This window comes from Halichondria panicea, chromosome 5 (genome assembly GCF_963675165.1).
Source record: "Halichondria panicea chromosome 5, odHalPani1.1, whole genome shotgun sequence".
Taxonomy (NCBI): Eukaryota; Metazoa; Porifera; class Demospongiae; order Suberitida; family Halichondriidae; genus Halichondria; species Halichondria panicea.
The window spans coordinates 580,298-607,143 of NC_087381.1; the positions used below are offsets into that span (position 1 = coordinate 580,298).

Genomic DNA, 26,846 nt, shown 5'->3' on the forward strand with positions numbered 1-26,846 from the left:
CTAATTAACAGAGTCAGATCAATGTTCAGTGTCCCTAGTTCATCAGTAGACGTATAGTTCCATTTGTTCAAGAGCAATGTCAGCATGTACTGCAGAATTAAGTAAGCATAGTTTCATTTCAATATCATCAGTTGTGGGGGTTGATAGTGTTTTGGTAAACCACGGTGGTTTGTTCAACGAACAGCACGGGTTGCCATGGATACAGCCTTGACCATCCCAGAGTGGATCATCAGTGTGAAGGTGAAGTCCATATGCTGAAGGAGAGCTTAGACCACTCTCACAGAAATAGTCATTAACAACAAATGGAGGGGAGCCGTAGGTGTTGCCTGGGTTACAAGGACAACGATGGATTCCATATAAAGTATTACTATTGTTTGCTTGAGATCCACCAGCTGCAAATGTCCAAATGTGTGTTCTGGGTGTTCCATGAGTGAAGCTTAGTCCATCAACGTACTGTGCATTGATACCACCTGAATATCTGGTATACCCAACAAAGGAATGCATGTACCCCCAGTGATAAGCCTTAGCTCTCCCACACACTCGACTGTAGTATTGACCCCCACCAACAGGAAAGGTGACTAATGAACAAGAGTATGGATTTGTATTTGTTCGACCACATGATCGTTTTGAGTAGCCAGTCAGTGTTAGTCCTTGAGGGCAGTTTTGGCTAGTATTAGTCATATCAATGAATGCCACCTTCCTCCATCCAGGACCACCACACGTCTCAGAGGGTCCCGATGGACCTTGTTTCCCCGTCATTCCTTTCTTCCATTATCGCCTCCAAAGCCTCGATTCCTTTAACCCCCTTGGCACCCGGCCCGCCACTCTCGCCTTTGTGTCCAGGGAATCCATAATGTCCTTTCAAACCTTGCTCACCTTTAACCCCAGTATCACCTCGTTTACCGATCTCACCCATATCTCCTTTAACCCCTCGGTGTCCCATTGGGCCGGGATCGCCGATAGGACCGTTTGGACCCACCTCCCCTTTATGACCAGGGTAGCCAATGTGTCCTTTGACCCCAGATTCTCCGTTTATTCCCTGAGGGCCTTGATCACCCAGGCCTCCCTTATTCCCCTTTGGGCCTGGCTTGAGCGAACAGTCTGTTAAATTATCGGCGTCATTTCTAGTACACTCCATTATAGTGTAGAGTTTCTTTTCAATTAGTTCTGCCAGAGCATCAGCAAGTAGATCAGTAGCACTTTGAGAGGAGCCGGATTGTCGAGTTAGTCGCTTTAGTATGCCCATCACCGTGGCTTCATCACTCGAGTGGGGGTTTGAATTTTTAGCTTCAACAATATCTTGCAACTTAGTGATTTGGTTCTGTAGATTTGAATTTTCAGACTTGAGATTCCACACAGCAAAGGATAGACCTCCGTATAGTGTGATTGTCAGTAGCACAAACGCTGCCACTAAGATACTCTTCACATTCGAGCCCATCTTTGTGCTCTACATGTGTATTTCAGTTCGAAGTTGATGCTCTACTGAAGTACACAGAATTAACCTCTTAATAAAAAGTTCCCATATGTTACAAGGTTTCTAAGTGATGTTGTTGTTTATTTGGTATCTGACCATCAAATTATCTTTTACCTCAAATATTTTTGCAGACAAGCCTGGGGGTCAGAGGTCAGCTCAAGCACCCTCCTTTATCATACAAGAGGAGTTTGATTGCTACAGCGGTGGCTGCGTACGACGAAAGAAAGTGAGTAACATTCAGCATAATTACCGTAATAGCGGGTAATTTTCGGGGGACAAAATATTCGTGGCTCAGCAATATTGAGACATTTTGTGGGTAATTTTTTCGTGGTTGGAGCTTGCACTGCAGCCGGTAAAGGTAAACAAGGTCGCTTCATTCGTGAGTAAAATATTCGTGGTCAGACCTTCAACCACAAAAACCACGAATATTTTGCCCTACGAAAATTACCCTCTATACGGTATTGTAGTACTTACCATGTTCCAAATATAAGTACTTGCACTGATATCAAATTATGTGCCTATCGTAATTATATGTAGCATATAATTATGAGTGTATGTCAGCTGTCAACTACTCACCTCCTATATACCGTATAGCGGGTAATTTTTGTGGGGTAAATAATTCGTTTATCTAGAAAACGGTGGTTTTTGTGAGTAAAAATTTCGTTTAGTCTCGTTGCCTGACATTGCATTCATACGTTCCGGTAAGCCACGCCTGCGTTAAAATTTCGTGGAGGTCAGCTTGCCCACGAAAATAACGAATTTTTACCGGGCGAAAATTACCCGCTATACGGTATACATGATTGTAGCATAAAATTAAAACTAGTGATCACTTTAGATGATACTAATTATAGTGCTTTCCCATGCATTCTACTATTAAATCCTAACATTTCATTTGCAGAATCTTTTGTTATATAATTCCATAGCTCTCTCACTCGGCCATGCATTACAGTTACAAGTGCTTACACTAGTAACCTCCCCCACCTCCCACGCATTGTCATGGTTACACTATTTTATAACCTCCCGTCCTCTTACAGATCACATCCTCCCTGTTTGGTATGAACCAAGCACCAAAGTTAGTGTGCAGTTGGCCGGCCATATCAAGCTCTACATTTGGGTCGTGTTGTCAGGCAGTAAGACTATCATATATACTACACATGCCCGAGGGCGTGGAATGCAAGTACTCGTTGCAATAGAGTCGTATGAACAGTGTTATTATTGCGATTGTACATGTCATTTAAATTGTGTGAAATCAATTGTTTATTGGAATTCATCATTTCACTTGAATTGGCCTAGGAGTTTGCTTTTTAAATAATTTGCAATAATTATTATATATAGTCCATAAAAAATGAGGAACAAAATTCTCATTGTCTAAACTTAAAAATTAACTCATAGAATGATAATAATGATACTCATACTAAAAACTTTGCTATCACTAACAGCAGAGTGCACTCCTGCTAACAGCTATTTAGTCAATTTGTCCTAAACGTTCAGTTAATACTGCTTGCATGCATGGTGGGCAGTCCCCATAATCAGCCTGGATAAGCAGGAGGGGCTCCTCCTCCAGACAAGTACGGAGCAGGGGGTGGTCCACCGGGGTACAGAGAAGGGTACAGAGCAGCGGGTTGTTGTCCAGTGGGATAGGGGGCTGGGGGTTGCTGTCCAGATGGGTAAGGGGCTGGGGGGTAGGCGGGGTTGGGATATTGTCCAGTCGGGTAGGACGCTGCTGGTTGAGGCGGATACATATGTTGAGGGGGTGCCTGGTTCGAATATTGGGGTTTGGATTGCATGGGGTAGGCTGTATCTTGTTCTTTTGCTGGTGCGGTAGATTTGGCAATGATAACAGTTGTTGATCTAACATTAGCGACTACAGGAACTCTGGTTGCTGGGCGAACAACACGACGTCTTCTCCGGTTTGTGAAAATACAAAACAAGAAAATAAAAAGGACCACAACAACAAAGATGATAGGAATGGTCACTCCGGTACTGATCGATGTCACGTTGGAGGACGTAGTTGGAGTTGAAGATGGAGAGGAAGTGGAAGTAGCTGCAAAGTTATTAAATAGTAATAGTCACCAAACTATTATTATAATATATATCAGTGGCGTAGGAAGCAATTTCTCAATGGGGGGGGGGCTCTAGTTTTTTTGAATGGAAAAAGAGTAAGGCTATCTACATAGGCAGCTTGGATAAGTCATGCATCTCTACTTAATAGCCTAGAAATATGGGGGGGGGGGCTCCAGCCCCTGGAGCCCACCTTCCTACGCCACTGTATATAGCAGGTCTCGTTGACTCCTATGTACCTGCATTGCACACCAGAGCCACGTCTTGTGTGTGGCTGCAATCTTCATCTCCGATAGGGTTAGCAGGACAATCAATGAGTCTGCTCTCAGTTCCTGAGCAACGAAGCTCATCCAGCCATGTCCGAGCGGTTGATGAAGGTTGGAAGAAACTATATATGGGGAAATGATTATCTAGTACAAGCTGTAGAATTTCATTGAAACTGTACAAACTTCTGTCTACGCAATAAAGTACTACATCATGCATGGACGATCCAATGGCAAGAGTATACACACACTCACCCTAGCGTTCCAACTCTTCCGTATTGAGTGTAGCTTGAGAACCCTAGTTGACGACAAGCCACTCTGGCATCATTTGGACTGAAGCTGTCTTCACACACTGTTCCCCATGCTCCATTGTAATAGACCTCCAGTCTGCCAGAGGAGCCTCTTGTTCCACCTGAGTTGTCTACCAGCCTCAGGTCTCCATCTGACAATGAATACAGCGAATTTAATATGTCAGGCAGCATGGCCATTAAATTATTATTGCTGTACAATTAAGATCTATAATTGTACCATGATGTGTATATATGCAGAATACAATTCTAGCTTCGCTGTCAGTCAGACATTACCAAATTGAACTGCAGCAATGCATTTGGAACTATTCGTACTCATTACTTACCTATTATACAGGTCAAGGCCACATCTTGTGTGTGGCTGCAATCTTCAACTCCGATAGGGTTAGCAGCACACTCAAAGAGTCTGCTCTCAGTTCCTAAGCAACGAAGCTCGTCCAGCAATGTCGGAGTGCTTGATGAAGCTTGGGAGAAACTATATAGGGAGGAAATGATTATGTTAACACAATTGCAGCTATAGCTATAATAATTATAGAAGTGATGCTCACCCTAATGTTCCTACTCGGCCATAGTTAGTGTAGTCATCGTACCCCAGCTGACGACAAGCCACTCTTGCATCATTTGGACTGAAGCTGTCGTCACACACTGTCCCCCATTGTCCGTTATAAAACAACTCCAGTCGACCATTGGGACCGAGCCAAACGGTGCCAGAACTATCCACTAGTCTTATATCTCCATCTAAAGTTTGAATGAAGTAATTATGAAAGTGTATAACACCCACTCACCTATTGCACACACTAATCCCACATCATCAGAATGGTCGCAATCGTGAGATCCAATAGAATTTCGTGGGCAGTTATCCAGTCTACTTTCGGATCCAAAGCAACGAAGCTCGTCCAACCATATCGGAGTGGATGTTGACACTGTTAGGGCACTATAATTACATAGGTAAAAATATTAGTGAGTGACACTAAATAAAAAATCACTAAGTATACTTACTTTCGTACATTCCCATAGCCTGTGTAACCTAAGAAACCCAGCTGACGACAAGCCACACGCGCATCATTTATACCGAAGTTGTCATCACACACTGTTCCCCATTGTCCATTGTAGTAGACCTCCAGTCTGCCAGAGGAGCCTCTTGTTCCACCTGAGTTGTCTACCAGCCTCAGGTCTCCATCTGACAATGAATACAGCGAATTTAATATGTCAGGCAGCATGGCTATTAAATTATTATTGCTGTACAATTAAGATCTATAATTGTACCATGATGTGTATATATATGCAGAATACAATTCTAGCTTCGCTGTCAGTCAGACATTACCAAATTGAACTGCAGCAATGCATTTGGAACTATATTTGTACTCATCACTTACCTGAAATACAGAACAAGGCCACATCTTGTGTGTGGCTGCAATCTTCAACTCCGATAGGGTTAGCAGGACAATCAATGAGTCTGCTCTCATTTCCTGAGCAACGAAGCTCATCCAGCCATGTCCGAGCGGTTGATGAAGGTTGGAAGAAACTATATATGCATGGGGAAATGATTATCTAGTACAAGCTGTAGAATTTCATTGAAACTGTACAAACTTCTGTCTACGCAATAAAGTACTACATCATGCATGGACGATCCAATGACAAGAGTATACACACTCACCCTAGCGTTCCAACTGTTCCGTATTGAGTGTAGCTTGAGAACCCTAGTTGACGACAAGCCACTCTGGCATCATTTGGACTGAAGTTGTCTTCACACACTGTCCCCCATGTTCCATTGTAATAGACTTCCAGTCTGCCAGAGGAGCCTCTTGTTCCACCTGAGTTGTCTACCAGCCTCAGGTCTCCATCTGACAATGAATACAGCGAATTTAATATGTCAGGCAGCATGGCCATTAAATTATTATTGCTGTATAATTATGATCTATAATTGTACCATGATGTGTATATATATGCAGAATACAATTCTCGCTTCGCTGTCAGTCAGACATTACCAAATTGAACTGCAGCAATGCATTTGGAACTATATTCGTACTCATTACTTACCTGAAATACAGAACAAGGCCACATCTTGTGTGTGGCTGCAATCTTCAACTCCGATAGGGTTAGCAGGACAATTAATGAGTGCTCTCTCAGTTCCTAAGCAACGAAGCTCGTCCAGCAATGTTGGAGTGCTTGATGAAGCTTGGGAGAAACTATAGGGGGAATGATTATGTTAACACAATTGCAGCTATACAGATAATAATTATAGAAGTGATACTCACCCTAATGTTCCTACTCGTCCATAGTTAGTATAGTCATCGTACCCCAGCTGACGACAAGCCACTCTTGCATCGTTTGGACTGAAGCTGTCGTCACACACTGTCCCCCATTGTCCGTTATAAAACAACTCCAGTCGTCCATTGGGACCGAGCCAAACGGTGTCAGAACTATCCACTAGTCTTATATCTCCATCTAAAATTTGAATGAAGTAATTATGAAAGTGTATAACACCCACTCACCTATTGCACACACTAATCCCACATCATCAGAACGGTCACAATCGTGATCTCCAATAGGATTTCGTGGGCAGTTATCCAGTCTACTTTCGGATCCAAAGCAACGAAGCTCGTCCAACCATATCGGAGTGGATGTTGACACTGCTAGGGCACTATAATTACATAGGTAAAAATATTAGTGAGTGACACTAAATAAACAAAGATTGGTATACTTACTTTCGTACGGTCCCATAGCCTGTGTAACCTAGGAAACCCAGCTGACGACAAGCCACACGCGCATCATTTATACCAAAGTTGTCATGACACACTGTCCCCCATTGTCCATTGTAGTAGACTTCAAGTCTACCAATTCTGCCTCCTGTTAAACCAGACGAAGCTACCAGCCTCACATCTCCACTCAATTGTTGTCCTGATGGCACGAAATACAGAATTATTACGGCTAGAGTCCATAACATATTGATGTCTCTGATTCTATACCTTACATGCAGCTGGCTTGTTATAATTATGTCTTATTAGTCAGTGCATGCATGTGCAGCTGATATTGGATACGGTTTCTCACTAAACTCTCATAGTGGCCAGCCAGTATCCCCCTACATAACTGTGGTAGCTTACAATTACCCTGACAGAAGGTGTGAAATATTATAGCCAATTATAGCGTAGGCCAGCCAGTTATTCGTAACAGTACTATTACTATGGTTACTTTTGAAAAACATGATACCTAATAAGCGAGTATAGGCCTATCTATAGCTGTCACTATACTTATCTACAGAACTGAGACAGCTCATGCTACCTAACACATGCATGCATGCACGAGTACTGCAGGCCTACCTAGCTGTCATTATACTGTCAGTATTCCCATGGTTATGATACATTATAAACGAGCTAGTACACGCCTACCTATAGCTGTCACTACTGTCAGTATCCCCCCACATAACTGTGGTAGCTTACAATTACCCGACAGAAGGTGCGAAATATTATAGCCAATTATGAGTAGGCCAGCCAGTTATTCGTAACATTACTATTACTATGGTTACTTTGATGAAAAACATGATACATAATAAACGAGTACATGCCTACACATAGCTGTCACACTACTGTCAGTATCCCCCTACATAACTGTGGTAGCTTACAATTACCCAGAGACAAACACGTGAAATCAATAGCTTTTATGATATTATAGGAAATTGTTGGAATGTGACAGTTCCTGCATGTGTATTCAATAATAAATATTTTAGCAAGTTTTCAAAAGCCTTTTCAATTTTTAGCCTTCAACGATAAACAGCTTCACTGACCCGCTGCAACATTTTTGACTTATTTTAGCTACCGTATAATTATAGCGAGTTATTTCGTATGGTGGAAACGTTCGTATTTTTGTATTGTAAAGCATACAAAATTAAAACTGCGAAATTATTCTACTGCAATAGGTTCAACGTCACTATCCTGAGCTGTACGAATATAAAATACGAAATATTTAAGTTTTTACGAAAATTTGCACCAACGTAAATTACCCACTATATACCTTAAGGTCGGTATTATTAACGGGTTGTTATTTTAGCGAATTTAGCGAATTGACATTTTTTCGCTAAATCAACCACTCGCTAATAATACAAACACAATCAGCATTACGTACAATTAGAGAGTAATATTGAGGCGTCGCCAGTCTAGTCATTTCAAATCGCTAAAATTAGTACCCGCCAATAATACCAACCTTAAGGTATACGGTATTATATAATTATATACGGTATTATATAATTATATACGGTATTATATAATTATAGCAATGACACAAAATATATAACAGGACAACAACAATACCAGCAGAATAAGATTATTGCTCACCGAATTTATACCTGTCTTACTAAATTTACTATGCAGGAAAACAACCATCGATCTTACAGAGTAGAAACGTTAACAGAGTATGGAAGTATAATTTGAGGGGAAATAATAATTATTTTACTTTCACTATGAGAATGCCAGAGGTATAGCCAGCTCACCTCCAACAGCCCAAACCAGGCTCAGGACAGTAACTGAGGTCCACAGTAGACAATTCATTATTGGTAATGTTTCTTGCAATTCGGTATGAAGGTCTCCTAGGCTACACATTCACCACTTTTATACAGCAGCCGGACCTACAGGTCTCAGTTACTGCACATGCCCGTTAAAATCAATGTCATGCGTAATTAATTTTGGCATAACAACCAATTAAAATTAATTGAGAGCACATGCTTTATCATTACTAGGCCCTGATAAATTATGCTAGGAGCAAAATAGGTGTCTAAAGAACAATTGGGAATAATAGGCATTAATGTCCATTTTTGGTAAAGATCATTACATTAAGTTTTGCATAACGATTTTTCATGGCAAAAAATGGCTGAAGGTGAATATTTAATCAGCCGCCCTTTTAGGAATACCTAATTATGGATCAGTTCAATTTAGCGAAATAACACGATATATTAATTATGTCTTGAGTCAGTTGTGTGTTGTTCTATACGTCTTAATTTGTTATGTCACATTTTTTGGAAAAAATCAGAGAATAATCGGATTTTTTATGAGAGGAATAGGCACATTTTTCAAGAATTAAATAATGGGTGAAAAAATCAGGGCCTAATCATTACTAGCATGCAGTTTTGTATCAATGTAGTTCTCATTATACAGTCGAACAATTTCTACCAGATCTACACATATACATATCAAAATCAGAACACCGAAAAAATGGCGAGAAATTAAGCTATGAAACATCAACTATATCATTATACATGATACTAATTTGCTATCTGTTCACTATAATTATAATTGTCAAGCGTTCACTATTCTTTCAGTCCGGCATTAACTCCGTCTATAGTTTCAGTTAACAGAAGTTGGTGAGCAGGCATCTTGTTTATTTGTGACGGTTACATCTGTCGCAGTAGTATTAGTAACTACGGTTACGGGAGTCCTGCGTGTGAAACGTGCGAGGCCAAGCAGGCAAATTCCTTTCCTTATTAAATTAAAGATAATTGAGATGACAGCTCCAACTACGGCGATGATGATGAAAGGAATGGCCACTCCGAGACCGATCGAGACGCCAGATGAAGTGGATGCTGCATATATAAGCATCCAAACAAGCATGTGTATATATACCCATGCAGTGTGTATTTCAGGTATACACATGAAATTAGGTGTCATCGAGATATTTGCAACTTAATTCCGAGCTAATAGATCTCGTAATGCACAATAGTGATATACTATACTTACTTCCAGTGCAGACCAGAGCCACATCTTGTGAATGGACACAATTTTCAACTCCGATAGTGTTAGCAGGACAATTAATGAGTCTGCTCTCAGTTCCTGAGCAACGAAGCTCGTCCAGCAATGTTCGAGTGGTTGATGATGCTTGGGAGAAACTATAGGGGGGAATGATTCTCAAAAAATTGCACTTGAACAAAAAAGATGGATAATTCAATATGAGTCATGAAATGGTCAATGATGAGCTTACACACTCACCCTAGCGTTCCAACTGTTCCGTATCGAGTGTAGGTTGAGAACCCTAGTTGACGACAAGCTACTCTTGCATCATTTGAACCGAACCTGTCGTCACACACTGTCCCCCATCGTCCACTGTAATAGACCTCCAGTCTACCAGAGGAACCTCCTGTTTGGCCTGAGCTGCGTACCAGCCTCAGGTTTCCATTTGAGCCTAAACAACACATGGCTATAATATAATTATTATGGCTACTTATAATTGATATGCACTATTTGTACTCATCTATTCTTACTTGTAGTACTACTTGCAGTGCAGATCAAGGCTATATCTTGTGAATGGGCGCAATAATTATATCCGATATATATACTACTACGAGGACAATCAATGAGTCTTCTCTCAGTTCCTAAGCAACGAAGATTGTTTAGCCATACCGGATAGGATGATGATGAGGGTTGGGAGAAACTGTAGAAGGAAATGATCATGATTACCTGGCACAATTGCACCAGCTATAATTTAGAAATTTTACATGCATAACATACTATAAAATGGTTAATGAAGGTTGGAAGAATCTATAAAAATTATACTAATAGGAGGAATGATTTTATGACAATGATTGCAAAAGCTGTATAGAAATTAGTTAGTTACAGAATTGAAACACAAACTTTAATTTGATGGCAAGTAATTAGTATAATAGTATGGCTAAGAGTGTAATATGGGATTAATAGCATGAGTACAACAAGCAATGGCAAGGCTTCTAATTGCACGAGGCAAAGCCGATATACCTGCATGACTATATATAGTGCTTGCATGTTTATGTGAGACCATAAATTATACTACACATGTTTATAATTTTAGCAAAGAAATCAGTTTTAGGTAGTATAGATACTCCTTGCTGCTGGGACCAAGATCAGATTTAATCATAAGTTCATACCATGTATTGAAATGAAAACTCGCTGTTTGCGATTATATATACTCAGCCCCTAATATATGCCTATATACATGCAGTTACCGCAGAAAAAGGTGGGCATATTTTCGGATTGTACGGTAGGGGATTAAATTGCACTGCTTTACTGTATAAATTCTAATGGCACATCATAAGTTTACGGCTAATATATATAGTACTCAATGATGAGCTTGTACACTCACCCTAGCACTCCAACTGTTCCGTATCTAGTGTAGGTTGAGAACCCTAGTTGACGACAAGCCACCACTGCATCATTTGGACTGAAGAGGTCATCACACACTGTCCCCCATTGTCTACTGTAATAGACCTCCAGTCTACCAGAGGAGCCTCCTGTTTGGCCAAAGTTGCCTACCAGCCTCAAGCTTCCACTTGACTGTCCTGCATGTGTATATGCAGACACAGAAGAATAGAACTGATAATTAAAAGTTACTCATATCACAGTATATAGTTACATGTGTATATATGTAATGAAGCACAAATTAAACGCAACAAGACTATAATTACAGACTACTTCAAGAAACGATTATGCATATAATAATTTAATCTATCGATTATACGGAGTGTATATAGAGAAAGAAGTATATATACCAATTGTAAGCCCGCTTTTGCAATTTAAATTACACTATATACATGCATGCAGGGACCAAAAGAAACTGCAACAGATTTATAGCTATTAAAAAAAAACTGGTGAGTATAATAATTTTTAAATTATCATGAACTCACCTCCAACAGCCCAAATCAGGCTCAAGAAAGTAACTGACTTCCACAGCAAATAACTCATCATTGACAATGCTTCAGGTATGATTATGTGAAGGTCCCATGCACACACCTCTTTAAGTAGTGGTCTTATATTACCACACGTGCACTAGATCTATAATTATACAATGAAGATGTACTGCATACAGCATATCTTAATCTGTATAATTTTGATTACATAATAGCAGTGTTATGTTTGTGTCCTTACTTGTATAATTATAGCTGCAATAAACCATATTTATGAGTCAACATTGAAAATATAATTAATTGGAAGAAAAATTAATAACACCGATCAATTTGTTGATACAAGATTACAAATTCAGTTTCCATCATTCGTATCAGCTTAGGACAATCAATTTTATATGAGCGATGGCCTGCTGCACGATAATAAATTAAGTGCAAAGATATTTATTTTTCGTTCTGTGTCTCTCCGCTGCCGGCCGTATTTTCTACAAACCAATTTTAATTTGTGCAACAAACAATGTCAAAAGATGAGCTCAAAGTATAACGTCTCAATGTATGTATATAGCAACACTCGGTCTGGAACCGAGGCCTGGAACCGAGGCCTGGAACCGAGACCTGAAACCGAGGCTATAGCAACATACATGTGATCAACAGTTCGTCCTAATCTCTTGATGTAATTTGCTAGCAGGCTGCTAAATTGTGTCCATTTGATGCATGCAGCTCGCACTTGGGAATCAATTATGCCTAACTTCAACAATTAATAGCTGAGTAATAAAAATTATGGTTTCTTCAACAATGATTTCTGAAAACATTATGTCCTCAAAGTTCAAATTTGGGAAATGAAAGAATCGACAATTTCGGCTGAATACAATAGATTATAATCGCCCATGCATGCATGGTCCAAGGTAGCCTCAATTCCAGGCCGATTAATATCGGCCTTGAATCGAGGCTAGGTCCAAGGTGTAGCCTCAATTCCAGGCAGCAAAGAAAAAGGCGCCTTTTTTTTGCGGCCTGGAATTTAGCCTATAACTCTAATAGCTAAGTAATAAATACCGGTATTTATCGAGGCTAAATCCAAGGCCGAAAAATGATGATGGCCCCTATACACCTGTATGTGCATGCATAAGTGATTTAACATAATTATTTTGACACCAAAAATATGATATCAGAATTGAAGGAGACTGAGATGAAATTGAGCTATGAGACATCAAGTAAAGCAGAATGATACTATCACTATCGGTCAATAATAAAATAATACTTGGTGGGCAGTACCCATAGTTATCCCGGATATGGTGGAGGGGCTTCTCCGCCAGAAAAATGCATTGCAGGGGGCGGTTTTTCAGGGGCCGGGGGTTGCTGAGGATAAGGGGCTGGGGGTTGCTGAGGGTAGGACGTGTAGTACGAGGGGGCGGAATATTGTCCAGTCGGGTAGGCAGCTGCTGGTTGAGGCTGATTAGATGGAGGGGGAGGCTGATTAGAGTTTGAGGATCTTTGATTCATGGAGTAGGCTGTATTTTGTGTATTTGTGACGGTCGTTGTAGCTGTCGATGTAGTGTTAGTGTTTAGATTCCTGGGTGGGGGGCGATTCAGGCGACGCCTTCTTATGATACCACACAACAAGACGATAAACAAAAATATGAAGACGATGATGATGAAAGGGACTGTTGCCCCAACACCGATAGTTACGCTGGACGCTGATGCTGCATAAAAATAAAGTATGTCAGTGCATGTCGATGTGGTCTGTATGTAATATAGTCATATTTTATGTATGATGGTCAGCCATGGCTACTGCGTGCATTATACACGCGTCGCAATACACAATTACCACGTGGCGGTTGCTGTGTATAGTGGTTACGGCCATCGCGCTTCGTGTTAATAATTTGAGTTGCGTGTATGGGGCCACGCCCACCTACAAGTTGATGGCTGAAGTGGTGGAAAAACGAGCTTCGCTTTATGACTGAAACTTGATCTGTGAGAGCTCTAACAAAACAGATGGAGCATCTACACACGTACATGTATACATATAGCTGTTTAGGTGAGCACGACCATAAACCAATACGTTAACATGCACGAAGTGCAGCTGCAGAATCATGCAGTGCGTGCGTGACGTACGTGGCTGTGACCACTTCACGAATGTCACATTTATTTGTTAGGCAGCAACCGCTATATGGTTGAATGCATGTTCTACCGCTAAGGTGGCAAGCATTTTACAACCATGCAGGACAAATTATGCACAATAGCATGGCAATGACTCTGCACATGGGCTACTATAATTATGTGAATTCCAAGCTAAAACGTCTCAGCCATGCACATGCACACTAACTGATACTACTATTGACTTACATCCAGTACAGAACAAGGCAATATCTTCTGAATGGCCACAATCTTCAACTCCGATAGGGTTAGCACGGCAATTAATGAGTCTGCTCTCAGATCCTCGACAACGAAGCTCGTCCAACCATATCCGAGTGGATAGTGAAGCTTGGGAGAATCTATGGAAAGAAATGATTATCACAAATATTGCACAAACTATATAATTATAGAATGATGGATGTGATCCGATGTCAAGTCAGTATAAGTACCGTATTACTAGCGAGCATCAAACATTTGCGAACTTTGCGATTGTTGATCAATTCGCAACAATAAAATCCGCAAAACCTACTAGTAAATACACACGATCCTTGCCAGAACGCAATAGTTTGATCGCAAAGGGTCAAATTTTCTGCTGATTTGGCTCGTTTGCAAAGGTTTTTCACCAGCAAAATATTCTAGTAATACGGTACTCTTATTAGTTACTCAATGATGAGCCGATAATACACACTCACCCTAGCAGCCCAACTCTTCCGTATCGAGTGGAGGTTGAGTACCCTAGTTGACGACAAGCCACTCTTGCATCACCTGAGCCAAAGTTGTCCTGACACACTGTACCCCATTGTCCACTGTAATAGACCTCCAGTCTGCCAGAGGAGCCTCCTGTTCGGCCTGACCTGCCTACCAGCCTCAGGTCTCCATTTGGGCCTAAAAACAACACAATTCATTAATGGAGATAATTATTGAATATGCTGTATATACAAATTCTTACTTGCAGTGCTTGCAGTACAGATCAAGGCCACATCTTCTGAATGGAAGCAATCTTCAACTCCGATAGGGTTAGCAGGGCAATTACTGAGTCTGCTCTCAGTTCCTCGACAACGAAGCTCGTCCAGCCATGTTGGAGTGAATGATGAAGCTTCAGAGAAACTATAGGAGGTAATGACCATGTTAACACAATTGTACCAGCTATAATACATTTATTACATGCATGCAGTGATATACTTGACAAAAGTTCGAAGAATCTATAAATATAGTTATAGGAGGAAATGATTTTATGACCATAATTATATGCTATATAGAAATTAGCTATTGAGTTCGATGAGATTTCATTGAAACTGTATACAAACTGTACAATAAAGTACATATATATACATGTTTCTTAAACTAAGGTGAATGATTCTATGGAAAAACAATTTCTGATGAGCTTACACACTCACCCTAGCCTTCCAACTGTTCCGTATTGAGTGTAGGTTGAGAACCCTAGTTGACGACAAGCTACTCTTGCATCATTTGAACCGAAGCTGTCCTGACACACTGTTCCCCATTGTCTACTGTAATAGACTTCCAGTCTGCCAGAGGAGCCTCCTGTTTGACTAACTCTGTCTACCAGCCTCAGATCTCCACTTAATTGTCCTGTATATATATATACAGACACGAAAATCAAGATGAATACGTGCATGACTTGTGTACATTCAACACTGTATACTCGGTACACGTATATTCCCAACATAACTGTGGTATAGCTAACATGCAAGTACATGAACATGCTTTATAATGATTTAGGAAATGAGGAATGTGTGTGTGTTCCTGCCACTATATAGATGCAATTTACGTACTCAGGAATTAACACTATAGGAAATCCTGTGGAAATCCATGCATATTCTTCCAAACAGGAAATATGCATGGCTGGTGTGTACACAGGATTTCCCTGGGTGTGTATAATCCGGCGGCTATAGGTCTGCATGTATGTTTTCAGAAGCCTTTCTGAATGCTAATACATGAGTGACACAACCATAACAGGATGGCAACAAGACTGGTACAGGATTCGTCTAAAGTTACAGCAGCTAGGAGAACGTTGTGATTTTCGTTCACCTAATACCTGTTAACCAAGTTTATTAGCAAAATCGATCATGCATCCACACCATTCTGTGATTCTACCATAATTATAGTCTACAACTGTTCTTTCAATTTCAAAGCTGCCATGATATTTACTATATAATAATTATTGTCATAATTATATGCTGTAGCTATTGCCATGCAGGACGATAGCACAACAGTATGTACAGTAATTATTATAACAGCTATAATAATGGAGTATGACAGATCTCGCTCAATTAATTCATATATGTTCCAGTCTCATAATTGAGTTTTCTTATAGCAGAAACAATCATACAATGCACACAATCATCATACAGAGTGGAAACATCATTCTCACTTTAGGAAATTATTATTATTATCCAGCTCACCTCCAACAGCCCAAACCAGGCTCAGGAGAGTAGCTGTCTTCCACAGTAAGCAACTCATTATTAGTAATGTTTCTTGCAATTCAGTATCAAAATGAAAGCACAACTTTTATACAGCTCTCTACCATGTGCAGATGTGCAGGATGTCATGTGGGTGGTATGAACTGGTGGGATTCATCCATGTGACCTGTGTGTGTATTTACAATTTACTTAGGATGTGTTGATGTTAGGTCATTAACCTTTATCCTTATTACACTTGTATCAAGAGTACTTGGGCATGCTTGTGTGTATAGTGTGATTACCCTTTATAGTATCTTCTTCCATGTCCTGTTTGTATCCTGTTGGGTTAGTCCCCTGCATGCACACTCATGTTGTCAGTCAGTTTGTTAGTCCCAATTTCACCCTTTACTATAATAACAAACTGTGACCTATATAATTTGGTCTTGCTGCAAATAACTTAGATAATGCTAGTAGGCTACTGACTGTATACGGTGGCGGCTAACATGACGATTGTAGCTACTTACAACCATTTATTATGCCTCAGTGCGCATGGCCATAGCAAGGTACAGTTGGAACCTCACAAGTTGGTCAGGAGGTTTGTCTGTTATTCGGAGGTGTCCCCTTTATTGAGGTTTTACCATAAAGTTACGTTACTGGCCTCAAATGTGCACAACTCCCTCATGTATTTGACCCTTGAATTGTATTATTGACCTCTGGCATCATAATTTTTTTGGTGTGTGTGGTTTATTAGTGATGACGCATCCCAATATTAATGTTATTCATGATCCAACATTGTATACATGTACTAAATTGGTACTGGGCTCATGTAAAGTGTATCTATAGAAAGTGAAAGCACTAAGTCCAAAAATAATTAGCCAATCTATAATTATAGCTTATGATTGTCTGAAAACATAATTTTTTTATATAATTATCTATATCACAAACAGTGTCCCAGCTCAAAGTTCATATTTGGGAAATGATAGTTTCTGGCCAAATACCATGCAAGCATGTATGGATTATAATAGGCAGTTTTGTGATTGTATATAAAAGATAATATTGAGCTAAGAAATTGAGCTATAATAATTATGAGACATCAAAGTATACCCATATTTAGCCCGGATATGGTGAAGGGGCGGCTTCTCCGCCAGAAAAATACAGTGCAGGGGGTGGTTCTTCAGTGGGGTACTGAGCTGAGGGAGGTTCTTCAGTGGGGTACAGAGCTGAGGGAGGTTCTTCAGTGGAATAAGGAGCTGAGGGAGGTTCTTCAGTGGGGTACAGAGCTGAGGGAGGTTCTTCAGTGGAATAAGGAGCTGAGGGCAGTTCTCCAAGGGAATAAGGAGCTGGGGGTTGCTGAGGGTAGGATGTGCGGTATAGGGAGGAGGCGTATTGTCCAGTTGGTTGAGCCCCATGAACATTTTGAGGGGGGGCTTGATTCGAGTTTGAGGATCTTTGGTTCATGGAGTAGGCTTTATTATGTGTCGACGTAGTATGATCTAGTGGATTCCTCGTTGGGGGTGGATGCAGGCGACGTCTTAAGAAGTTGAAAATTACAGTCGCGCTGATGATTATGAAGGCTGTAGTTATTGTACCCAAAACTACTCCAAGAAAAATCCAAACCTGGGCTGATGTAGTTGCTGCATAATAAAAAAATATAGTATGTCATATAGTGTATCAGTGCATCTGAGGTAGCTATAATAATTAGTATACTAAAATTATGTGTAATGGCCGAGAGGGTCGCCCGCCATCGCTATATGTACAGCGTGCAGTGCGCACACGTCACGTTAAATGGTTGCCACGTACCATAACCAACACCACTTTAGTAACACGAAGCACACGGCGGCAGCGGCTTCATGTAACCAGTTCACAAAAGAGACATCTAAATGTTAGGCAGCAACCATATAATAATATAATACGGTTGATTCTTTTATCGCTATATAGGTGGCAACTATTTTACAACCACGCGGGCACAATGCATGCACATGGTAATGTGGTAGTGGTGGCAGGTGACCCTTGGATACCACAATAATTACTTACATGTCATTGAGATATTTGCTGAACAATAATTGCATTTTGAGCTAAAAGGTCTCAGCCATGTACATGCACTAACTGATACTACTATTGACTTACATCCAGTGCAGACCAAGGCCACATCTTGTGAATGGGAGCAATCTTCAACTCCAATAGGGTTAGCAGGACAATCAACGAGTCTGCTCTCATTTCCTCGACAACGAAGCTCGTCCAGCCATATCGGAGTTGATGGATTCGAAACTGGAGAGAAACTATAGAAGGAATTATTAATAAGTTAATTGCTCATTAATTATTCATGAGTTCAATCTAGCAGCTACATCCAGCTGAAACGCAGTAGTCATTTCACAGCTTGAATACTGAGATGCTTTTACTAGATAAATAGGTGCAGTGTACCCTATTGGCTGAACCACATGAAGATAAAAAGGCTACTGAAAGTTCACATATCGGCTTTTCTTTGGCTCTGAAAGCCATTTTTTCAGCGTTTTATGAGACTTTCCTGGCCTGGAAAGATCATTTTGCACTCCAGTATGGTAAGGAGCATCACAAGAAGATCTTATAAGAGCAATAACACAGAGCTTAGCTATATATACACCGCATATACACCGCATATACAGTGCTACATTTTCAGTCGAGGCACTTCAATTTCATGGAATAGCCTTTAAATCGTTAGCCTCGAATCCAGGCCGATTAAAATACGGCCTGGTATCTATTGCATGTGTAATTAATCATAGGCGTGGTGGCCGTTCACGCCCATGTACTATCTACTATTATATGAAGCTTTTTATAGCCTAGTTAGCTAGCTATAGCTGTGGCCTTCTCTATGGTGTTGTGTTGAGAAGGCTTCACGAAGCCAGAAGAGGCTCTCATCTACGGTTGGATGGTCGTGATGTTTTGAACTGGGTTTCTGACAGACCATATGGCAAGTCTTTAACTTTGTGCTTCCAACTGCAACCATAGGGCCATCGTAGAGGTAGATGTGAGCCTATTCTGGTTTCAGAATAGTGTGCAAACCTTCTCGACAACGCAATAGAGAACATAAGCCACAGCTTCACAGGAGACAGAGTTTAAAGACTATAATTATATGGTAAGTCTTTGACTTTGTGCTTCCAACTGCAACCATAGGACCATCGTAGAGAGCAAGTGTGTAAGCCTTCTTGACAACACAATAGAGGGCATAAAGCCACAGGAGACAAGTATTTATTAAAAATAATACAGAAAGAAACTAGTAAACAAACTAGTTTATGGTATAATTTTACGGAGGTTTACTAACGTGAACGAATTCCTTAGATTCTGAGGAACTCAGTTCGCGCATGTGCACTATCATCCATGCAATAGAGACCAGGTCGTATTTTAATCGGCCTGGTCTCGAAGCTATTAAATCGTTAAATAGATTTGAGGGGTTGACTGTTTTACCGGAAACACTCCCAGGTCACGCTTTCTATCCTTTGCACGTCATGCATCGAAAAATGTTTGTAGGATTGCATTCTAACCTACGAAAACAACAAAAATTAATCCCCTCAAACAGTTGGCGCTATATACAGTACACGTTTTCAAGACAGATTAGATTTGATGGCTAAGAATAATGAGTTTACACACTCACCCTAACTCTCCAACTGTTCCGTATTGTGTGTATAGGTGAAGAACCCTAGTTGACGACAAGCCACCACTGCATCAATTGGACTGAAGCTATCATTACACACTGTCCCCCATTGTCCATTGTAATAGACCTCCAGTCTGCCAGAGGAGCTTCCTATTATGGGGAAGCTCAAGTCTCCACTTGATTGTCCTATATATATAATTATGTGCAGACATGAATAATGTATTACTATATCAGTAGGCAATTACTCAGTAGAAAACTGTGAATTTTTAATCTGTGGTCTAATTAATCATGTACAAAATGTGATGATGTCTACCACTATTAACTGTTATATGAGTGAAAGGCCCTGACCATGCACAATCTACTATAATACCGGTACCAGGCCAATAAACAGCTTGTGGCATGAATTTCCAATCGGGCATGTATAATAACTACTTTTTGCTTTGAAACATTTGCACAGTAACCACAATTACTTCAGAGAGAGCATCCCTATAAAAGCAGTTTTGTGTGGAAGTTTTGTGTCGAAAAATCACTTTCTCACTTTCCCACTGTCAGTGCATTATGTCATAAAATTATATTGGCACTGCATTTCCTTTGATCAGAGGTCAAATTGTTGCGGTACCTCATTACTAGATAACACCTACACATTAGCAGCATCTTCTTGTTTGATCCTGGTACTAGTAGAACAAGGGAAACTTTTAGGGTACTTATCAGTTTTCAGTAGCTTTACTAATGCACTTGACATCTAACCGAGTTGTACCTTTGAGCAGTACGTACAACATGGGGACTAGACCTTGTATCAAAAAACACTCTTAATTCTGTTCGATGCATGTATCATGTGATCTGTAGGTAACCTTTGTACCTAACTCTCATACGTAGGGCTAGGGAAGCAATTTCATATTCTATAGCTAAAAATAATTAACATGCAGGACAACAACAAGTACAGTGTACTGTAATAATTAACAGAGTATATACGTTTATGGATTTCACTCAAATTAATTTGATATAATTATAGCAGAAAATATCATGCACGCAATTAGAGAGTTGAAACATCATAATGAATTTATAGCTACTGAGCTCATTGTAGGCATGAGAATGAATGAGATCTACAGTGCATGGCGGATCCTGCAGGGGTGTTTCAGTGGTCTCAAATGAAACCCCCGTTTGGTTAATGTCTATATAGCATGTTAACAGATCTGATCAACAATTAACTAGTAAACTGATATTTCTGAAAAGGCTGCAATAACAGAGCAGCAAACAACCAGCCCCCCCTTTCTATCCTATAATATCTATAATAAACATATTTCAGCCTAGTGAGTGAGCTCACCTCCAACAGCCCAAACCAGGCTCAGGAAAGTAACTGACTTCCACAGTAAGCAACTCATCATTGGCAATGCTTCTTGCTTAGAGTAGATTTATAGTTTTGAACAGTGCAGTGAAGGCACCTTAAATACGTACCTAATTTTAGTTGTATGCAATAGGTGGTGACTGCGTGTATTTAATGAACCATGACAGGTATGAATATCATTATAGAGTCACTCTACAGTGTCAGCCAAGCAGAGCTATGTACAGCCTAGCCTCGAGACCAGGCGTATTTTTATCCGCCTGGATTCGAGGCTATGTACGTGCATGTTGCTTTTTAGGGTGTAGACTCTATCAGTATTTAGAAGTAATTACGAAAATTTGCACCAACGAAATACTGCAAATGTTCGTTAAAGTTAATCTTGGCACAACACATTGAGTAGATCTACACATGCTTTGTCATTATAAGCATAATTATGCAGTTTTGTGTCAATAATTCTACCAGATATCTATACATGTATATAAAATCAAAACACCGAATGGCGAGAAAATAATTAAGCTATGAAACATCAACTAATTTGCTATCACTATAATTATAATTGTCAATTGTTTCACTATAATTATTATACTTTCAGTTTAACAGGAAACTCGGTCTAAGAGTTAACAGTCACGTCTAAGTTGGTGAGCAGGTGTGAGGGATCAGGGATTTAGAGTATTTGAGATATTAAACATTGATTCAGTTTTCACAGTCAATTCGATGGCACTCAACAAATACAAAACTCAACACTTAGATAGATAGATAGAACTTTTTATTTGGGCAGGAAATGCTGCATCCACAGTGTGGGTTTTAATGCAGGTCCTGTATAGATCTACTATATACAGACATGAACAAAAGACAAGAAAGTAGAAAAATAATGGCTTAGTTGCAGTTAGAGAACAGTTTGTGTATACTGTTCTTGAACGCTGGTACTGTTTTTGCTTTCTTGAGTTCTTGAGGAAGCGCATTGTACTTGAGAGCTCCTTGAAAACTTTTCCTGAGTAGCTCGGTGGATGGTCTTGGAAGGTGGAGGTTATCTTGTCCACAAGTTGTTACTTAAATACTAAACACCTGTTTCTAGAATGTTCTACTAACAAAACACATGATCTAAAATGTTCTAGAATGTTCTACTGCAACCCATCTAGAATAGTCTAGAAGTGATGTTTACTATAGTACAGTAATGCATAATAGTGATACTTGACTCTTACTTCCAGTGCAGGCCAAGGCCACATCTTGTGAATGGACGTAATCTTCATCTCCGATAGAGTTAGCAGGACAATGAGAAAGTATCACATACTGAGTGCCTGGAATCTAGGCTAAGTCCAAGGCCGAAAAATAACTAAATTAATGATGGTCCCTATACACCTGTATATGCATGCGTAAGTGCTTTATCATAATTATTCTGACAAAAATTTGATATCAGAAGGAGAGATGAAAATTGAGCTATGAGACATCAAGTATATACAGCAGATATACTAATTTGCTATCACTATCGGTCAATATAGGTACTTGAATTGTGGGCATTATACCCATGCATGCATATATAGTTATCCTGGATATAGTGGAGGGGCTTCTCCGCCAGAAAAATACAGTGCAGGGGGTGGTTTTTCAGGGGCCGGGGGTTGCTGAGGATAAGGGGCTGGGGGTTTCTGAGGGTAAGACGTGTAGTACGAGGGGGCAGCATATTGTCCAGTCGGGTAGGCAGCTGCTGGTTGAGGCGCATGCACATTTGGAGGGGGAGGTTGATTAGAGTTTGGGGATCTTTGGTTCATGGAGTAGGCTGTATTTTGTGTATTTGTGACGGTTGCAGTTGTCGACGTAGTGTTAGTGTTTAGATTCCTGGGTGGGGGGCGAGCCAGGCGACGTTTTCTTGTGATACTACAGAACAAAACGATCATCACAACGACAACGATGATGATGAAAACAGGAAAAGACACTCCAACACCGATAGATACCAATGCTGCATAAAAATACAATATGTCAGTGCATGTCGATGTGGTCTGTAATAATTATAGTCATATTGTATGTATATGATGGTCAGCCATGGCTACCCCGTGCATTACGCACGTGTCACAATACATGATTACCACGTGGCGGTTGCTGTGTAGTGGTTACGGCCATCGCGCTTTGTGTCAATAATTTGAGTTGCGTGTGTGGGGCCACGCCCACCTACGAGTTGATGACTGAAGTGGTGGAAGAACAAGCTTCGCTTCATGACTGGAACTTGATCTGTGAGAGCTCTAACAAAACAGATGGATCATCTACACACGTACATGCATGTATACATATAGCTGTTTAGGTGAGCACGACCATAAACCAAACGTTAACATGCACGAAGTGCAGCTGCAGAATCATGCAGTGCGTGCGTGACATACGTGGCTGTAACCACTTCACGAATGTCACATTTGTTAGGCAGCAACCGCTATATGGTTGAATGTTCTACCACTAGGTGGTAAGCATTTTACAGTGGCGTTTCTAGGAATATCAGTAGGAGGGTGCTTAGGTCGCGCGACAGCGCGAAATTTTTGAGGTCCGCCCACGCACCAGAAGCCACACACACCTCTACTGCGCATGACAGGGGATACACCTTGATAAAGAACAGTCACAATGATATCAACTCTACCATGCATTGCCTACAACCATAGATAGAGTATTATATGCTACAATTGACTCATCTCTATAGCTATTATCACTATCTACAGGTATGTTATGGTGTATGTGTAGAAATTAGTCCAGTTAGTCGATCGTTCTGTGTGTGATTGTACTGCTGTCTTTATTCTCTTCAGACCACTGAAAGACGGCCTCTCTGCTGAGCAGCTAGTGACAGGCAGAGTACACAATAATTATACTACGTATATATCACCAAGAAAATCTGTATCAAAACCATTGTTTAAGATTCTTTGTCCTCTACCTCGTAGTCTAGTTTCTAGTCCTCTGCTGGTGCTTTCTGAATTATATAGACACTGACAGGGAACAACCTCCTGATGCAGACTTTTGGCTTGTACTATTAATTTTTGTATTAATAAGTCACAGTACGCATGCTCAGGAAATTTGGATATCTGAAGGGTGTGGTCTCCAACAGTACTTCTGCGAGCTCTAGCTAGCTCTGTAGTGCAAGCTCAGGCTCAGCTCCCAGCTATCCAGTAAGTTGCAGTAATTAATATTAAGCTTAGGGGGGTGCTTGAGCACCCTGAGCCCCTAGCTGGATACGCCACTGTTTTACAACCACGCAGGACAAACACACAAGTAGCGTGGCAATCGATGACCCTGCATGGGCTACTATAAATATGTGAAATCCAAGCTAAAACGTCTCTGCCATGCACATGCACACTAACTGATACTACTATTGACTTACATCCAGTACAGGACAAGGCAATATCTTCTGAATGGCCACAATTTTCAACTCCGATAGTGTTAGCAGGACAATTAATGAGTCTGCTCTCAGATCCTCGACAACGAAGCTCGTCTAACCATGTCCGAGTGGATGATGAAGCTTGGAAGAATCTATGGAAAGAACTGACTATCACAAATATTGCACAAACTATAGAATGATGGATGTGATCCAATGTTAAGTCAGTAAGTATTACTCAATGATGAGCCGATAATACACACTCACCCTAGTGTTTCAACATTTCCATATCGAGTGTAGGTTGAGAACCCTAGTTGACAACAAGCCACTCTTGCATCATTTACACCAAAGCTGTCATTACACACTGTCCCCCATTGTCCATTGTAATAGACCTCCAGTCTACCAGAGGAGCCTCCTGTTCGGCCTGACCTGTCTACCAGCCTCAGGTCTCCATTTGGACCTATAAACAACACAACTCATTAATGGAATAATTATTGAGAATGCTGGCTAGTAATATACACGTACATACACTATACATATCGGCATTCATACTACTCTTACTTGCAGTGCTTGCAGCACAGGACAAGGCCACGTCTTCTGAATGGGTGCAATCTTCAACTCCGATAGTGTTAGCAGGGCAATTAATGAGTCTGCTCTCAGTTCCTCGACAACGAAGCTTGTCCAGCCATGTCTGAGTGAATGATGAAGCTTCAGAGAAACTATAGGAGGTAATGATCATGTTAACACAATTGCACCAGCTATAATACATTTAGTACACAAATGCAATGATATACTTGATAAAGGTTTGAAGAATTTATAAACATAGTTATAGGAGGAAATGATTTTATGACCATATAATAATGCTATATAGAAATTAGCTATTGAGTTCGATGAGATTTCATTGAAACCTATAACTTTATCAAGTATATCTGTAATAATACAAACTGTACAATACAGTACATGGTATATATACATGTTTCTTCACTAAGGTGAATGATTCTATGGAAAGTCATGAAAAATTAAATTATTTTCTGATGAGCTTACACACTCACCCTAGCCTTCCAACTGTTCCATATTGAGTGTAGTTTGAGAACCCTAGTTGACGACAAGCCACCACTGCATCATCTGGACTGAAGAGGTCATCACACACTGTCCCCCATTGTCTACTGTAATAGAACTCCAGTCTGCCAGAGGAGCCTCCTGTTCGGCCTGAGTTGCTTACCAGCCTCAGGTCTCCATTTGGGCCTATAAACAACACAACTCATTAATGGAATAAATATTGACAATGCTGGCTAGTAATATACACGTACATACACTATACATATCGGCATTCATACTACTCTTACTTGCAGTGCTAGCAGCACAGAACAAGGCCACGTCTTCTGAATGGGTGCAATCTTCAACTCCGATAGGGTGGGCAGGGCAATTAACGAGTCTGCTCTCAGTTCCTCGACAACCAAGATTGTCCAGCCATGTTCGAGTGAATGATGAAGCTTCAGAGAAACTATAGGAGGTAATGATTATGTTAACACAATTGCACCAGCTATAATACATTTATTACACGAATGCAATGATATACTTGATAAAGGTTTGAAGAATTTATAAACATAGTTATAGGAGGAAATGATTTTGTGACCATATAATAATGCTATATAGAAATTAGCTATTGAGTTCGATGAGATTTCATTGAAACCTATAACTTTATCAAGTATATCTGTAATAATACAAACTGTACAATACAGTACATGGTATATACATGTTTCTTCACTAAGGTGACTGATTCTATGGAAAGTCATGAAAGATTAAATTATTTTCTGATGAGCTTACACATTACACACTCACCCTAGCCTTCCAACTGTTCCGTATCGAGTGTAGTTTGAGAACCCTAGTTGACGACAAGCCACCACTGCATCATTTGGACTGAAGAGGTCATCACACACTGTCCCCCATTGTCCATTGTCTCCAGTCTGCCAGAGGAGCCTCCTGTTCGGCCTGACCTGTCTACCAGCCTCAGATCTCCATTTGGGCCTATAAATAACACAACTCATTAATTATTGAGAATGCTGGCTAGTAATATACACGTACATACACTATACATATCGGCATTCATACTACTCTTACTTGTAGTGTTTGCAGTGCTTGCAGTGCAGACCAAGGCTATATCTTCAGAATGGGTGCAATCTTCAACTCCGATAGGGTTGGCAGGGCAAAAAATGAGTCTCCTCTCAGTTC

General features: G+C 40.4%; 4 protein-coding genes across 4 annotated transcripts; all 4 read right to left on the minus strand.

Moving 5' to 3' along the window:
- Positions 1 to 1,491, minus strand: LOC135336596 (collagen alpha-1(XVII) chain-like). Its single transcript, XM_064532459.1, has one exon. The coding sequence runs from the start codon at positions 1,436 to 1,438 to the stop codon at positions 725 to 727; it is 714 nt and encodes a 237-aa protein (XP_064388529.1). The 5' UTR covers positions 1,439 to 1,491; the 3' UTR covers positions 1 to 724.
- A 1,292-nt stretch (positions 1,492 to 2,783) lies between these two features.
- On the minus strand, positions 2,784 to 11,909 carry LOC135336341 (deleted in malignant brain tumors 1 protein-like). Its single transcript, XM_064532103.1, has 20 exons — positions 11,749 to 11,909; positions 11,208 to 11,403; positions 10,354 to 10,523; positions 10,082 to 10,274; positions 9,833 to 9,981; positions 9,445 to 9,678; positions 9,214 to 9,273; positions 6,815 to 7,007; positions 6,602 to 6,750; positions 6,365 to 6,554; positions 6,147 to 6,295; positions 5,764 to 5,950; positions 5,483 to 5,631; positions 5,106 to 5,286; positions 4,892 to 5,040; positions 4,655 to 4,844; positions 4,433 to 4,581; positions 4,054 to 4,240; positions 3,775 to 3,923; positions 2,784 to 3,518 (listed from the first exon to the last, which is right to left on the minus strand). Exons 1-20 carry the CDS (start codon positions 11,807 to 11,809, stop codon positions 3,004 to 3,006), a joined length of 3,600 nt encoding a protein of 1,199 aa, XP_064388173.1. The 5' UTR covers positions 11,810 to 11,909; the 3' UTR covers positions 2,784 to 3,003.
- A 570-nt stretch (positions 11,910 to 12,479) lies between these two features.
- Positions 12,480 to 16,462, minus strand: LOC135336546 (neurotrypsin-like). Its single transcript, XM_064532401.1, has 6 exons — positions 16,305 to 16,462; positions 15,276 to 15,471; positions 14,828 to 14,985; positions 14,571 to 14,763; positions 14,089 to 14,237; positions 12,480 to 13,445 (listed from the first exon to the last, which is right to left on the minus strand). Exons 1-6 carry the CDS (start codon positions 16,360 to 16,362, stop codon positions 13,024 to 13,026), a joined length of 1,176 nt encoding a protein of 391 aa, XP_064388471.1. The 5' UTR covers positions 16,363 to 16,462; the 3' UTR covers positions 12,480 to 13,023.
- A 52-nt stretch (positions 16,463 to 16,514) lies between these two features.
- On the minus strand, positions 16,515 to 26,724 carry LOC135336342 (soluble scavenger receptor cysteine-rich domain-containing protein SSC5D-like). The gene is made up of 9 exons (XM_064532104.1): positions 26,711 to 26,724; positions 26,457 to 26,642; positions 25,961 to 26,118; positions 25,667 to 25,859; positions 25,176 to 25,333; positions 24,882 to 25,074; positions 24,674 to 24,769; positions 18,429 to 18,481; positions 16,515 to 17,935 (listed from the first exon to the last, which is right to left on the minus strand). The coding sequence occupies exons 1-9, from the start codon at positions 26,722 to 26,724 to the stop codon at positions 17,412 to 17,414; spliced, it is 1,575 nt and encodes a 524-aa protein (XP_064388174.1). The 3' UTR covers positions 16,515 to 17,411.
- Between the last annotated feature and the right edge of the window lie 122 nt (positions 26,725 to 26,846).